Below are 12,415 nucleotides of genomic sequence, written 5' to 3' on the forward strand. Positions count from 1 at the left end.
ATTTAAACCGAACCAAAAACTCCCACGCTTTCCCCTCAATCTGGGTCAGTCAGGGTTTTATGCCTCATGGTACTGGTGGCATGTGCTTACAGGCCTGCCATGGTGGTAAAAGCTGCCTTTAATATAGTAGTTTGGATGTTGAATTATGCTTCAAGCTTTTTGGATCTAGATGGATCTCTGTAAAGGACTCTAAGAAGTATTCTCCTGAACTATACTGGTCCCTTTTGTCTTACTTCCTCTATTCTTAAGAATACCTCTTTAAATGGCCCAGTATTTTAGAATGTTTTAAAACTTAAGGCTAAGGACAGCAGACACCCACAGTACTCATTTTTATGACAATGGAACCAGTACAATTATACTGACACAGTCTTGGAGTGGTGCTGGTATTAATTCAGAGAGACATAGAGGTAAAGCGCTTAGCACAGTAAACACAGTGAGCGCTCAATAAACAGGAGATGTTGTTACCAAGATTTTTTCTTACATTTTGGGTATTTTGGAATAATAATTAAAAAGAAATAAGCAGGGAGCATAGGCCAACAAGAATTAGCATATGAGAGGAAACATGCACTGTACAAGCTATAGCCTGGAAAATATGAGGCTTCATTTATGTTTGGCTGACTTTTGAACAAAGGTGAGCCATGACATAAAAAGGAACAATACGCTGTTCGATACAATAGTACCAAGAGCATGAATATGGGGACAGAGCAATCAGGCAAGACTATCTCAAACATTCTGCCTCCAAAGTCTTCCCACATGTGCTGTACTGACATAGACTGAAACCCACACCAGGCTGGACTCTCTCTATGTTAAATGGTACCTTATTCTTTTTCAGGGAATCTTTCTCTGTCCCTTGTTTGCATTTTTTGTTTGCTGTGAAGATGTATTTTATGTCACCATCCTCAAAGGTGTACGGGTCATTGACTTCTCCCAAACTGTCTCCAGGTTGTTGTGATAGAGGCAATGGGTCAAGGAAGTGGAGTGGCTGCATCTGGGGCTGCTTGTCTTGCCAGATTTTAAACCGTTTGTTAGGTTGTGCTAAGAGTCTGAAATAGAAAACAAATGACAATTTAAGCAAGAAACATAAAGAGATTAGATTTTTTTTAAAGCAACATTTTATGATTTAAAGCATTTGTAAAGCTTAAACTAAACTTAAAAAAAAAAACACCTAAAGGGCTTCTCTGGTGGTGCAAGTGGTTGAGAGTCTGCCTGCCGATGCAGGGGACACAGGTTCGTGCCCCGGTCCGGGAAGATCCCACATGCCGCGGAGAGGCTGGGCCCATGAGCCATGGCCGCTGAGCCTGCGCGTCCGGAGCCTGTGCTCCGCAACGGGAGAGGCCACAACAGTGAGAGGCCCGCGTACCACAAAAAAAACAAAAACAAAAAACACCTAAATATTCACCTACAGGTGTATTTTAGAGATTGTATTCACAATTAAATAAATCTCAGTAGCTTTTATCAAGAACATATACTTTTGTCTCTGATTCTATGGATTCCACTTAAGAGCATAGGTGGGCTCTGACAAGACTGTCCAGGTTCAAATTCCACCTGTGTCATTTACTAACTGCATGACCCTAGTTTCTTTCTCAGCTATGAAATTAAGGTAGCAATACAGCTGTGGTGAAAATTAAATGAGATAATCTGTGTAAACTGTTTAGAATAATGGGTAGCTCAAAAGCACTCTGAAGTATTATTACTAGATGCGTGATACATACCTGAATGCATGCAAAGCCTTCCTTAAAAGTGTGAACATACAAAGAGGGCACTGACCACAATATGGAAGGTCCCATAAAGCTATATTCTTTGATTAACAAACAGCAGGCCAAAAATAAAGCGATACTAGTATAGCTAATCCTATGATGAAACCTTTTTATGCCAGCATTTAAATAATGACATGTGTGTTAAACCTCACGATGGATAAAGCATTTGACTTTTAAACATTTTCCAAATGCAGAGTCTAGAATGGTGAAGAAAGGCCTCTTCAATTTTGGATCTGAAGGCCCTGATTCTTGGGAACCTACGGCCTTGGGCTTCTGATGGGTGATCATGTGGGTGGGGTGGAGAGTCACCTTACCTTTGCAATGCAGTGCTCTCTGAGTTTACCTCCATTTTGGCATCACATCTCTCACCCTGGAGCTCTGGAGGCCGGAACTCAGCATCATCAATGGATGGGAGATGATAACTATGCCACCACTTATCTGATGACTCTGGGTTCGAGGGCCTAATCCCACAATATAAGGCGGTCTCACTGACCTCTGCCATCAGAGGCAGTCTTTGGCCTACGAGGACAGTTCTGTCATCCAGAGTAGACAACTGCTGGAGTTCTAGCCCATTTCCATAGAGGGCCGGATTCACAGGGACAGATGGTGGGTCCAAATTCTCCGTTTCCTGACCTCGTGGCTGAGGGCTGAGTGTTGGCGGCAGAGGGGAAATAGGGGAATGAGGTGAATCCATAGGATTCAGATTCATTTGCTTGCTTGTATTTCTGGAAGGCACGGCCATTTGCTTATCATACTTCCTACTGCTAGCCACCTCTAAGGAGGAGTCTATCCCTGCCAAGCCTAGCTTCTGTCCTGGTGGATCTTGTTCCATGCATAACTCTTCAGCCACAGAGGGCCTATGGTGAAATGGTATCAAGGGTCTCTTTTGCAACTTGTCTCCCTTTTCCTGTCTTTCTGTTGTTTTGTGCTTAGAAGAAGCAGGAGGTGGTAAAGATGAAGATGATGATGGTCCTGCACTGAACCCTGGTTGTGATATTGTGGGAGGTCGACTGGGTCCTACTGCACAACGTTTTAAAAGTTTATGCCTGAAATGAGAATTAACATGAAGTCAGTAAATACACAGATGAAAATAACTGCATCATTCTAATTACAAAAGAGATGCCTCTAACAAGGTTATGTCTTTTTAAGCACACGTTATATGCAATAATACATCTAAATGGACTCTGGGTGTTAAATATATTGATAATGACTAAAAACTGCAACACACCCTGACAGAAAACAATGAACCAGTTATATACAAGTTAAGTAGATAAGAGATGAACTTAAGAAACATTAATTAATATGCTGCTAACCTCTATAAAAATACTAATTTGAAAATCCCCAAATCTTTCAAATTTGGTGAGGTCCTCAGACAATCTATTCATATTGCATTTTAAAACTAACAGTAATGAGATCATCTGTCAAGAAAAGAACCAAAACAAAGCTTCCAATTTCTATTTTACAACACTCTACCAACTCCAATATAGAATGGCTAATTAAAAAAAAAAAAGAATGGTTTATAAAAGCTTATAGTGTTGTAAATCAGGAATAAGATAACTATGCAACTCTCCCCCAAAGTGTGAAACTAAGGGTCAGTTTTAAGAATATATAATAGGGGGACTTCCCTCGTGGCGCAGTGGTTGAGAATCCGCCTGCCAGTGCAGGAGACACCGGTTCGATCTCTGGTCCGGGAAGATCCCACATGCCAAGGAGCAACTAAGCCTGTGCGCCACAACTACTGAAGCCCAGGCGCCCTAGAGCCTGTGCTCCGCAACAAGAGAAGCCACTGCAATGGGAAGCCCGCGCACCACAAGGAAGAGTAGCCCCCACTCGCCACAACTAGAGAAAGCTTGCGTGCAGCAACGAAGACCCAAAGCAGGCAAAAATAAATAAATAAAATAAATAAATAAGAATATTTAATAGGATAAATATACTAGGAACTTTATATGCTACTATTATCCAAGAAAGAAGGGATAAAAGACAACTTTGGATCTTACAGAAACATGTTAAAATGAGACAGAAGCAGAAGGTTGTGAGTGAATATTAAAACAACACACACATACAAATGCATCTGTACTATCTAAGCAGGAATAGTAAGTCTGCTCACATCCTAACACACTTCTTGGCAAGCACGGGTGTGAGAAATGCTCAGTAAGGGCCCACTAGATGATCCTAAGGTTTAATCTGTGCAAAAAAGTTATATAGCAGGTCAGCCAGTTCCTCCCAATATATAAATCACTCCCAGAAAAAATGTAAGCTCTCCTGCCAGTGTATCAGTAACTCTCTGAGGCCACTAGGGTGGCATTAAATTACTGTTGCATTGCACTAAACAATGCCCTAGTGGGAAGTAAAACGGATTTGTGTGGCATAATGGGATGGTTTAGTGGGACAGCAGGATGGCCACCCTGCCCCATAAGGCCGTTAAATAGTGTGAGGAGAGGACCATTCCATAACGGGTTTGGTAATCCTGTAGCAGATAATCTGAAAACACTCTTGCCAAAGTCTTTGCTACACTTTAAAAAAAAAAAAAAAAAAATCCTGACTTTGAAGAAGGTTGTCTATGCATAAGGCTATTGTCAATAAGGCAAAAATTGGACTTTAAATCTCCAGGGCAAAGTACCACAGTAAGAGATGAAATGTCTCATCTGAAAATATCTCAATTATCTCAATATCTTCTAAGGGTGCTTACTTTAAGATCTAAGCTCTAAAAGTCTTTCACATAAAACTTTTTGATCTGGATTTTCTCAGAGAGCATTTAACCACACCAGTCCTTTGATAGATATTTTATAGTAGCCTCTTCAAAGTAAGGACTTTTTGCAAAGTGGATAATCTTATAAAGTCATTTTTTTCAACTGCATTTAACAACTCAACTACATTGTGGAATGGTTAGAATAAGGGATACAGCAGTAAGTAACAGACCATCATTGCAAATCTGTGAACAGGTAAGGGACCTCACTGAGGCAGGCAGCAGGAAGATCGGGCTCAGAAGGCTAACTATATGAGTGGTTTGGCCTTAATGGGAGGGAAATCAGAGGCAGGGCCAAATAGTGCAGAAACACATGGTGACTAAAAGAATAAGGAAAGTAGAATGACTATAACAGACATTTCAAAGGAAATCATTGTGAAATGCAATGATAAAATTGATCTAGAAAATTAAGAAAAATAAATAAATGATAAAGTTTCTAGGCTGAGAAGGGGAAAACTGTGACAAAAATGACTGCAATCGGGTACCTGGTTTGTGAGGAAACAGGTATATTGATAGTAAGGGTTTATCTTAAAAGCACTCCCCAAAATACAAGACTAGAGTACATATAAGAAGTCAGGTCTAGAGATAAACATTTAGAAGTCAATGGAATAGAATGCAAATGCATGTCTACAAATAAGACCTGAAGGGTATAAGAATTTGGTGAGGAAATAGAGCAATAACTCCGGAGGACAAAAGAAAAAGTGTTATTTGTTTATTTACACTTCAGGTAAAAATAATGCAAGGTAGTAAATAAAAATGTGATAGAAATCAGTAAAAAAGTTATTTTTAAAAAGTGAAAAAAATATAGATTAAGGAAAGAGCAGGAAAAATAAGATGCAGGCACAAGTGAAGTTAAATACACTAAACTTTTTATCCTATGTACTTTCTAAAGGTGGACCATAACTTGGCTGTAAGCTGTTTAGAAGCCACTGTTAATAGGAAAATACTTTTTGTCACACAATTTACAATGGCCTAGAGATGAAAGTAAACCAGGTATTCAGCTGGTATACCACACCTATCCTGAGACTAGAGAGATTCTCACATGCTCAGAAAGAGGACCCTTAATGAGCAAATAATATCATTGAAAACATCTTCCTTGAAAAATCAATCAAAGAGTTTCATTAGGTACTTACAGCATCTCAACAAAAAGCTGACTACCAAGGCAGAGCTTGATAAAAGAGAATCAATTTATAGGGAAGGGGGAACAGGAAGAAGCTGTCAAAACTGCTGCCTAAGTGTACAAACAGACATGTGCACACGTGTGTATGTGTGTTTGCAGAGATTCTCGGGCATCATGACCACCTCCCTAGCCCAAAGCCTATTCATATATGCCACATTAAGAACCCCATGATCTAAACTAGAGAAATGAATGGCCATCTTCCAAGTACACTTATCTCAACTGACCTAAGTATTGAGCAGTATCACATGGAAGCAAAGACACTCTGAGTTGCTCACTAAGTGAATAATCATCACCACATGCTCCTACAGTGAGCTGAGCTGGTGGGGGAGGGGGGTAAGGCTGATATACACTTAAGAAATTTAAGAACCCCCATGAAAATCTGTGACAATAAGATTCTCTATTACCACAAGGAGTGATAAGTCAAGGGAACATAAATGAGGAGTGCAAAAATTTTCTACAGAAAATAATTTGGGTTTCTATTCAAATATCTAAATGAATGAGCAACAATTTTAGCTTTCAGCAGGTGTTATCACCACATACCTACTTCAGTCACCAAAAAACACGAGCACCAACAACAAAAATTTTCTATGAAAGGTCTATTTAATCCAAATTCTATTAATTCAAGCCAACCTGCTTGATATTTATCTCAACTTTATAATTAAGAGTAATTAAATAAACTCAGTTAAATGGCAAGAGACTGTCTTGTCAAACTGATGCTTTCGGTTCTGAAGAAGTTATCCTGAAGAAATCTGTGGGAGCAATTTGGTAACAGGGCCAGTTGTCTAAAAAGGCTCATTCTGAGTCCCGACAATAAAACTGTAGCATCTGCATAGAAGAAAAACACCAAGCTTTTTTCCACCACTGGAAGCAGAAGATTTAAAAACAAAACAAAGCGGGGACCTCCTTGGTGGTCCAGTGGTTAGGATTCCGCGCTCCCAATGCAGGGGGCCCAGGTTCGATCCCTGGCCGGGAAACTAATCTCACATGCCGCAACTAAGAGTTCACATGCCTCAACTAAAGACCCTGCAAGGCACAACGAAGATCCCACATGCCGCAACTAAGACCTAGCATAGCCAAATAAATAAATAAATATTTTTAAAATAATAAAAAATTAAAAATACATAAATAATAAAACAAAATAAAGCAAAATGATGTGAAAGAAGTGGTCTGAGAGGCCAGGAGACAACCAACGAAATGTTCTATCATACTGTTCTGCCTTGGCCCCTACCTACCTAGAGCAAGAACAGCTGACTCTTTGGGTTGGATCCACAAAATCCCAAGTAGCAGGATTGTTAGCAGGCTCTTCTTCAAGAGTTGGAGTTGACATCTGGCTCCTCCTAAAAAAGGTTAAAAAATGTGGCTTGTGTAAACATGAGATAATATCCATACCTCTGGGGGGAAAATGTTAGAAAGACATGAATATATTTTACACAGTAATGGTATCTTGCTGATAGATGATTGAAAGCAACTCAAGGTGGGAGGTTGCTGGGGTGGGAAAGGCAACTTACTACTGCCATGCACTAGAAGAGTCAGGATTCCAAATATTTTTATTTAAGTTTAATATACATTTTAACATGGGTGCTACACATAGCAATTAAAACACTACCTGGCAATATTATCTGTTGGTTTTTAAAGTCACCTAAATTCTGCAGAAATAACCTAGATTTTTAAAAATTATCTTTTCACAGCATCTATGAATTATATACCCTCAGATAGACTGTTTAAATCACTCTTAAAACACCTATATTTACTAGCATTTAAGGGCAGCACTCCACACAAGTGATGTGAACTAAAACACAAAAATCAAATATATCTCCTGCATGTTACTAATAATTGGTAGCAAAAAGTAGATGTCTACTACTGCATAAATAAGAACACTCGGCAGTATTTCTGTATTGTTGATTTTGCTACAGCTGATACTGCAAAGTGTTTCACTGATGGCTCTGCAAGGACTTTGCTTGCTCTCCACGCCCCCCCCGCCCCCCCCCCACCCCCCCACCCCGCCTTTCTGGGTGTCTCACTTCCCTGTTCGGTGCTGCTGATAGAAGGCCTCTGATTTGTTAGACTTGGTGGAAAGGTTAGTAGTGATAAAAATCAAAGATGGTAAATAAAAGGAAAAGAAAAAGAAAATGTTAACATGGAAATTGTCTAGGCATTGCAGACATAAGTGAAAATATCTGTACCAATAATTCTAAAGGAAAAGATCATTTTAAAGTGAATAGAGATACCTTTTAAATTCTAGAACTTGACATATGATTTCCCACTGCAATTATTTTAGATTTTTTCCTACTAAATCTTCTTTAGTAGCCTATTCTAGAGCCAACTATTTGGGAAATAAATACATAGTAGGAATTTCCTAAAAGCTAGGTCCAAAGGACAGGTTTTAATTGTGTATATAAACCTTTGAGTAGCAGTCACTGAAGAAACACTTAATTGGCTTCTAAATGAGTTCTTAGGAATTACTGACAAGAATGTCCATATTTATTCTGCTCTAGAGAATGAAGACTCTTTTGTTTATCTGTATCAATCAAAAAGTTGGACACCTCAGTCATATCAAAACAGATGTGAAAATATGCTGAATATGTTTATGTAAATCTTGATAAGTGAAATAGTATTTACTGACTACTGTTTGACATTATCATTCATGCAATTAAAATAATCACCAGCCATCTCTTCTTAGAATCAATTCCTCTTCTTTTCCAAAACTATGTTAAGGAAGGAGGGAGGTCAGAGGGGATGGATGGGAGGGAGGTGGGGCAAGGAAGGGAAGTTGAGTAGGGGAAGAAAAGAATTTCCCCAAGTCAACAAACAGAAGCACAGCAGCTACTAAACATCCCTCTAATTGTCATCAGTTCAGTTCAGAAATGCATTGTCAATTAAAGCATGAGGCTAATGTATAATAGAAAACATGGCAAAGAAGGTCATTTCCCTTTGTAAACAGGAAACATTCATTAGTAGGTATACAGGGAAAAACCAAACCCACAATTACTGTCCTGACACTCAGAGTGAATCTCTGAGCCAGCTGTGCTAAAAAATGTCAGATGAACACCATGACAATCTTGAGATGATCAGGAACTTCAAATTTTTCCTGGATAGTCAAATTATTTTAACATCTTTGTTTTGAATTTTACCCTATTATGTTCAAAAAGATGAACTAACAATCCAGTGACCCCCTCAGGGTGTGGTCACACAACAGCACAATGTGATTGATCCTCTTCATGTAGTAATAAAAGACATGGTTACTAAACCACAATCCAGACAGAATGCAAAAAACATACTTGGACTGCGTTCTGTTGAGGATGCATTCCTTCCAGACTCGATGGACCATGTGATTGTGGAGTTTTGGAGGAATCTTCCCCGATCTCTTTGGACTGTGCATAGTTATCATCCCCCCATCTTGGGAACCTAGGTGACTGACAGCACTCTGTGTCCCTCCACTCTCACCTAGGAAAGAAGGACAATTTGGAATGTCAGAATTTTCTGAAAAGGTCTCCTAGTGCACAGACTGCTGGCTTATTTAACATAAATATTTAATTGTTGAAACTGATCATGTAACTTTGCTGCTGCCCCTGACAATAACACTATCTGTAGCTATGAGTAAATTTGCATCAGTATAGCTTTCAATCACATCAATACTCACACTCACATACCCTCAATGGCATATCCATCCAGAGGCATTCCTGCTCCACAGGTATTGGAGACAACTTACATGGGAGGATTCAAACATGACAATATTAAAGATGTAAACATGCATGGGTCGTTTGAATTTTTAAAGCCCAATGCAGTAAATAAGTCTCAAGGCAGAACAAAACAGTAGAGGGAGCTTTATGCTCATGTAGCTAAATGGCTGTGTAACATCTGCACGCAGTGCCCTGGGTAAGAGAAAGAAATTCTTAAGAAGGTCAAATTTCAAATCTGTGTGTGGAACTGTTCATCCTTATGCCTAACACTACTTATGAAAGCTTAATACTAAAACACTGAAAGAAGTTGACTCAACATTTTATATCAGAGGATTAAAAATTCACTGGTTTCTCTCTAACAACTCCACTCAGTTTTTCCAACTGTACTTGGTGTTACAATCCATTTTCTATGTCTACTATAATTGCTGATAATACTAGTTATTGGTTATAAGTATTTTACTACTTCCATCTCATACAAGACAAATACTGAAGTCAATTTCCAGTATTAAATTCTGATTCAACTACTTTTATCTATTTGAGTTCATAAACATATTGTGGGTTTTACTCTTGATAGTACTACGATGCAAAACATCTTGATTGAAATAATCAATTTTAAGTGCTCTGAAAGGCCTCCACTGTCGTGTGAAAAAGAAAGAAACAACCTTATATCATAAACTAATATTCTTGGTATCACTGCAAAACAACCATTATATGAGTTGAATGGTTAGTCTCAGCTCTATTTTTTTGCGGTACCCGGGCCTCTCACTGTTGTGGCCTCTCCCATTGCGGAGCACAGGCTCCAGACGCACAGGCTCAGCAGCCATGGCTCACGGGCCCAGCCACTCCGCAGCATGTGGGATCTTCCCACTGCGCCACCGGGGAAGCCCCTCAGCTCTATTTTTTAAAAAAAGAAAGAAAAAACAAACCCCAATGCTTACATTCTTAGGAACAGAAACTTTCTTGTTCTCCAGAAAAGTACTGTTATAATACAAGTGAGATAAATTAACGGAGACAAGAAATTTGATCTTTCATTGCTACCTTTTATCTTAAAAGTCCTCTGACTTGGTTCATGGTACAAAATAAATCATTTTGATTTTACAGTGGATTTTCAAATGCCTATTATAAAACTAGGCAAAGTAAAGAAACAAAGAGAAGTAGATAACATAGCCCTTTGCCCCCAAACACCCTACAATACAGCCAAACAGATCGTAAATCCATGGTATCATAAGGGAATTATTTATGGCGAAAACAGGAGAGGGCACGGGGAAAGCAAGCCACAAAATCTTTTCTGATTAAAGTTGGGTAAATGCTTTTCAGTAGCTTTTAATGATTTAACTAAAATGTGAGTCAGACCTTATATGGAATTAAATGAGAACTGTACTCCATGCTGTTAAATGCATATTGAATGTTTCTTCTCACAATTATCTCCATAAACAGAAAACACAAGCTAATGTACCTATCCACACGAGGCAGAACTGTTTGGCCCTCCGAGAATCTATGCTAATCTAGGAGACTCTTGGCCATTTTAAGGGGCAAAGTAACCCACTTTGTCCTATGTCTAGGAAAACACGGCAATGCTCAACATCAGTCAAGTGCAGAATGACAAGGCTGAGCAGGACTCTTGCTGATGGAATATTAGGAGTCCTAAGCTGTAATTCAACATTATTATGATGTATAAACTTGGACAAATTAATTTTATTACAAATATATCAGTCACTTTTAGTTTTGTTTGTTTTTGGGAATGAGGAGGCATCAAGAGATTTATTTACCCAGGGCCTAGCACAATGACATACACAGAGTTAGAAGGGAAGAAATCTGAATATCTATAGTTACAAGGTACACTTGAAACCCACCATAACAAAACAACTTTTTTTTTAGGTTTACTCTCTCTCTCTTTTTTTTTTGCCCCACACGGCACGTGGGATCTTAGTTCCCAGACCAGGGATCGAACCCGTGCCCCCTGAAGTGGAAGCATAGAGTCCTAACCACTGGACCACCAAGGAAGTCCCCAAACTTCTTTTTTTTGAATTATGGATTTAGAGTTCTGAACTGATCAAAGGTCAAGGCATCATGCATACAGCAGGCCTTCAGTTTTAAGGTGAACACAAATTTCACTAAGTACCAGGCAAAACAAAAACAAACATAAACAAAAACTGATGCCAACTTATGTAGTATAACTGTTAAAAATCCAAATCCAAGCTTTGATATGAAATATGATTAACATTTTTCAAAATACTGGTAATTCTAGACTCTTTAAAATATATTTTAAATACTGGTAATTTTTTTTCAGTAGCTTTTTTTTCAAAATACTGGTAATTCTAGACTCTTTAAAATATATCTTCTCTATGATATTATTATAAAAAACTGTACAAGTATTTTTATGCTTTTTCAGTTTAAAGTAGTTTTTTTTTTTTTTGCGGTACGCGGGCCTCTCACTGTTGTGGCCTCTCCCGTTGAGGAGCACAGGCTCTGGATGCACAGGCTCAGCGGCCATGGCTCACGGGCCCAGCCGCTCCGCGGCATGTGGGATCTTCCCGGACCGGGGCACGAACCCGTGTCCCCTGCATCAGCAGGCGGACTCTCAACCACTGCGCCACCAGGGAAGCCCCAGTTTAAAGTAGTTTTAATAAAAACTGATTGATAGCAAATCCTTTCATAGGAGATCATCCAAATTCTCTGCTCTACCATATTAGAGCCGGACATAGTACATTTTTTCACCATCTTAGTAACTACAAGGCTCTTAAAAACAAAGGCTAGGGACGTCCCTGGTGGTCCAGTGGCCAGGACTCCACGCTTCCACTCCAAGGGGCAGGGGTTCGATCCCTGTTAGAGGAACTAAGATTCCGCAAGCCATGTGGCACGGCCAAACCCTCCCCCTCCCCACCCCCCCAAAAAACCCAAAGGCTACGTGTTGTCCAATTCTGTCTCCCACACAGTATCTGAGTAATTCCTTCCAGATAACTTAATACTGTGTGCTGAAACTGGAGTTTTGAGCACTGCTTTAAATTTCTTACACTACTGTTTGTATATTGCTTTATTGTTTACCAAGCAC

General features: G+C 39.3%; 1 protein-coding gene across 3 annotated transcripts in view; it reads right to left on the reverse strand.

Annotated features, from left to right (window-relative positions):
- The window catches only part of MED13L (mediator complex subunit 13L), a 297,018-nt gene that overhangs the window by 44,957 nt on the left and 239,646 nt on the right, over positions 1-12,415 (reverse strand). For all 3 annotated transcript variants that reach the window (XM_033408782.2, XM_004281470.3, XM_033408784.2), the window contains 4 exons: positions 8,962-9,127; positions 6,916-7,020; positions 2,072-2,803; positions 818-1,043 (listed from right to left, as the gene is read on the reverse strand). In XM_033408782.2, coding sequence (XP_033264673.1) covers positions 818-1,043; positions 2,072-2,803; positions 6,916-7,020; positions 8,962-9,127 — 1,229 coding nt within the window. The remainder of the gene's footprint in view (positions 1-817; positions 1,044-2,071; positions 2,804-6,915; positions 7,021-8,961; positions 9,128-12,415) is intronic.

This window comes from Orcinus orca, chromosome 15, assembly GCF_937001465.1.
Source record: "Orcinus orca chromosome 15, mOrcOrc1.1, whole genome shotgun sequence".
NCBI lineage: Eukaryota > Metazoa > Chordata > Mammalia > Artiodactyla > Delphinidae > Orcinus > Orcinus orca.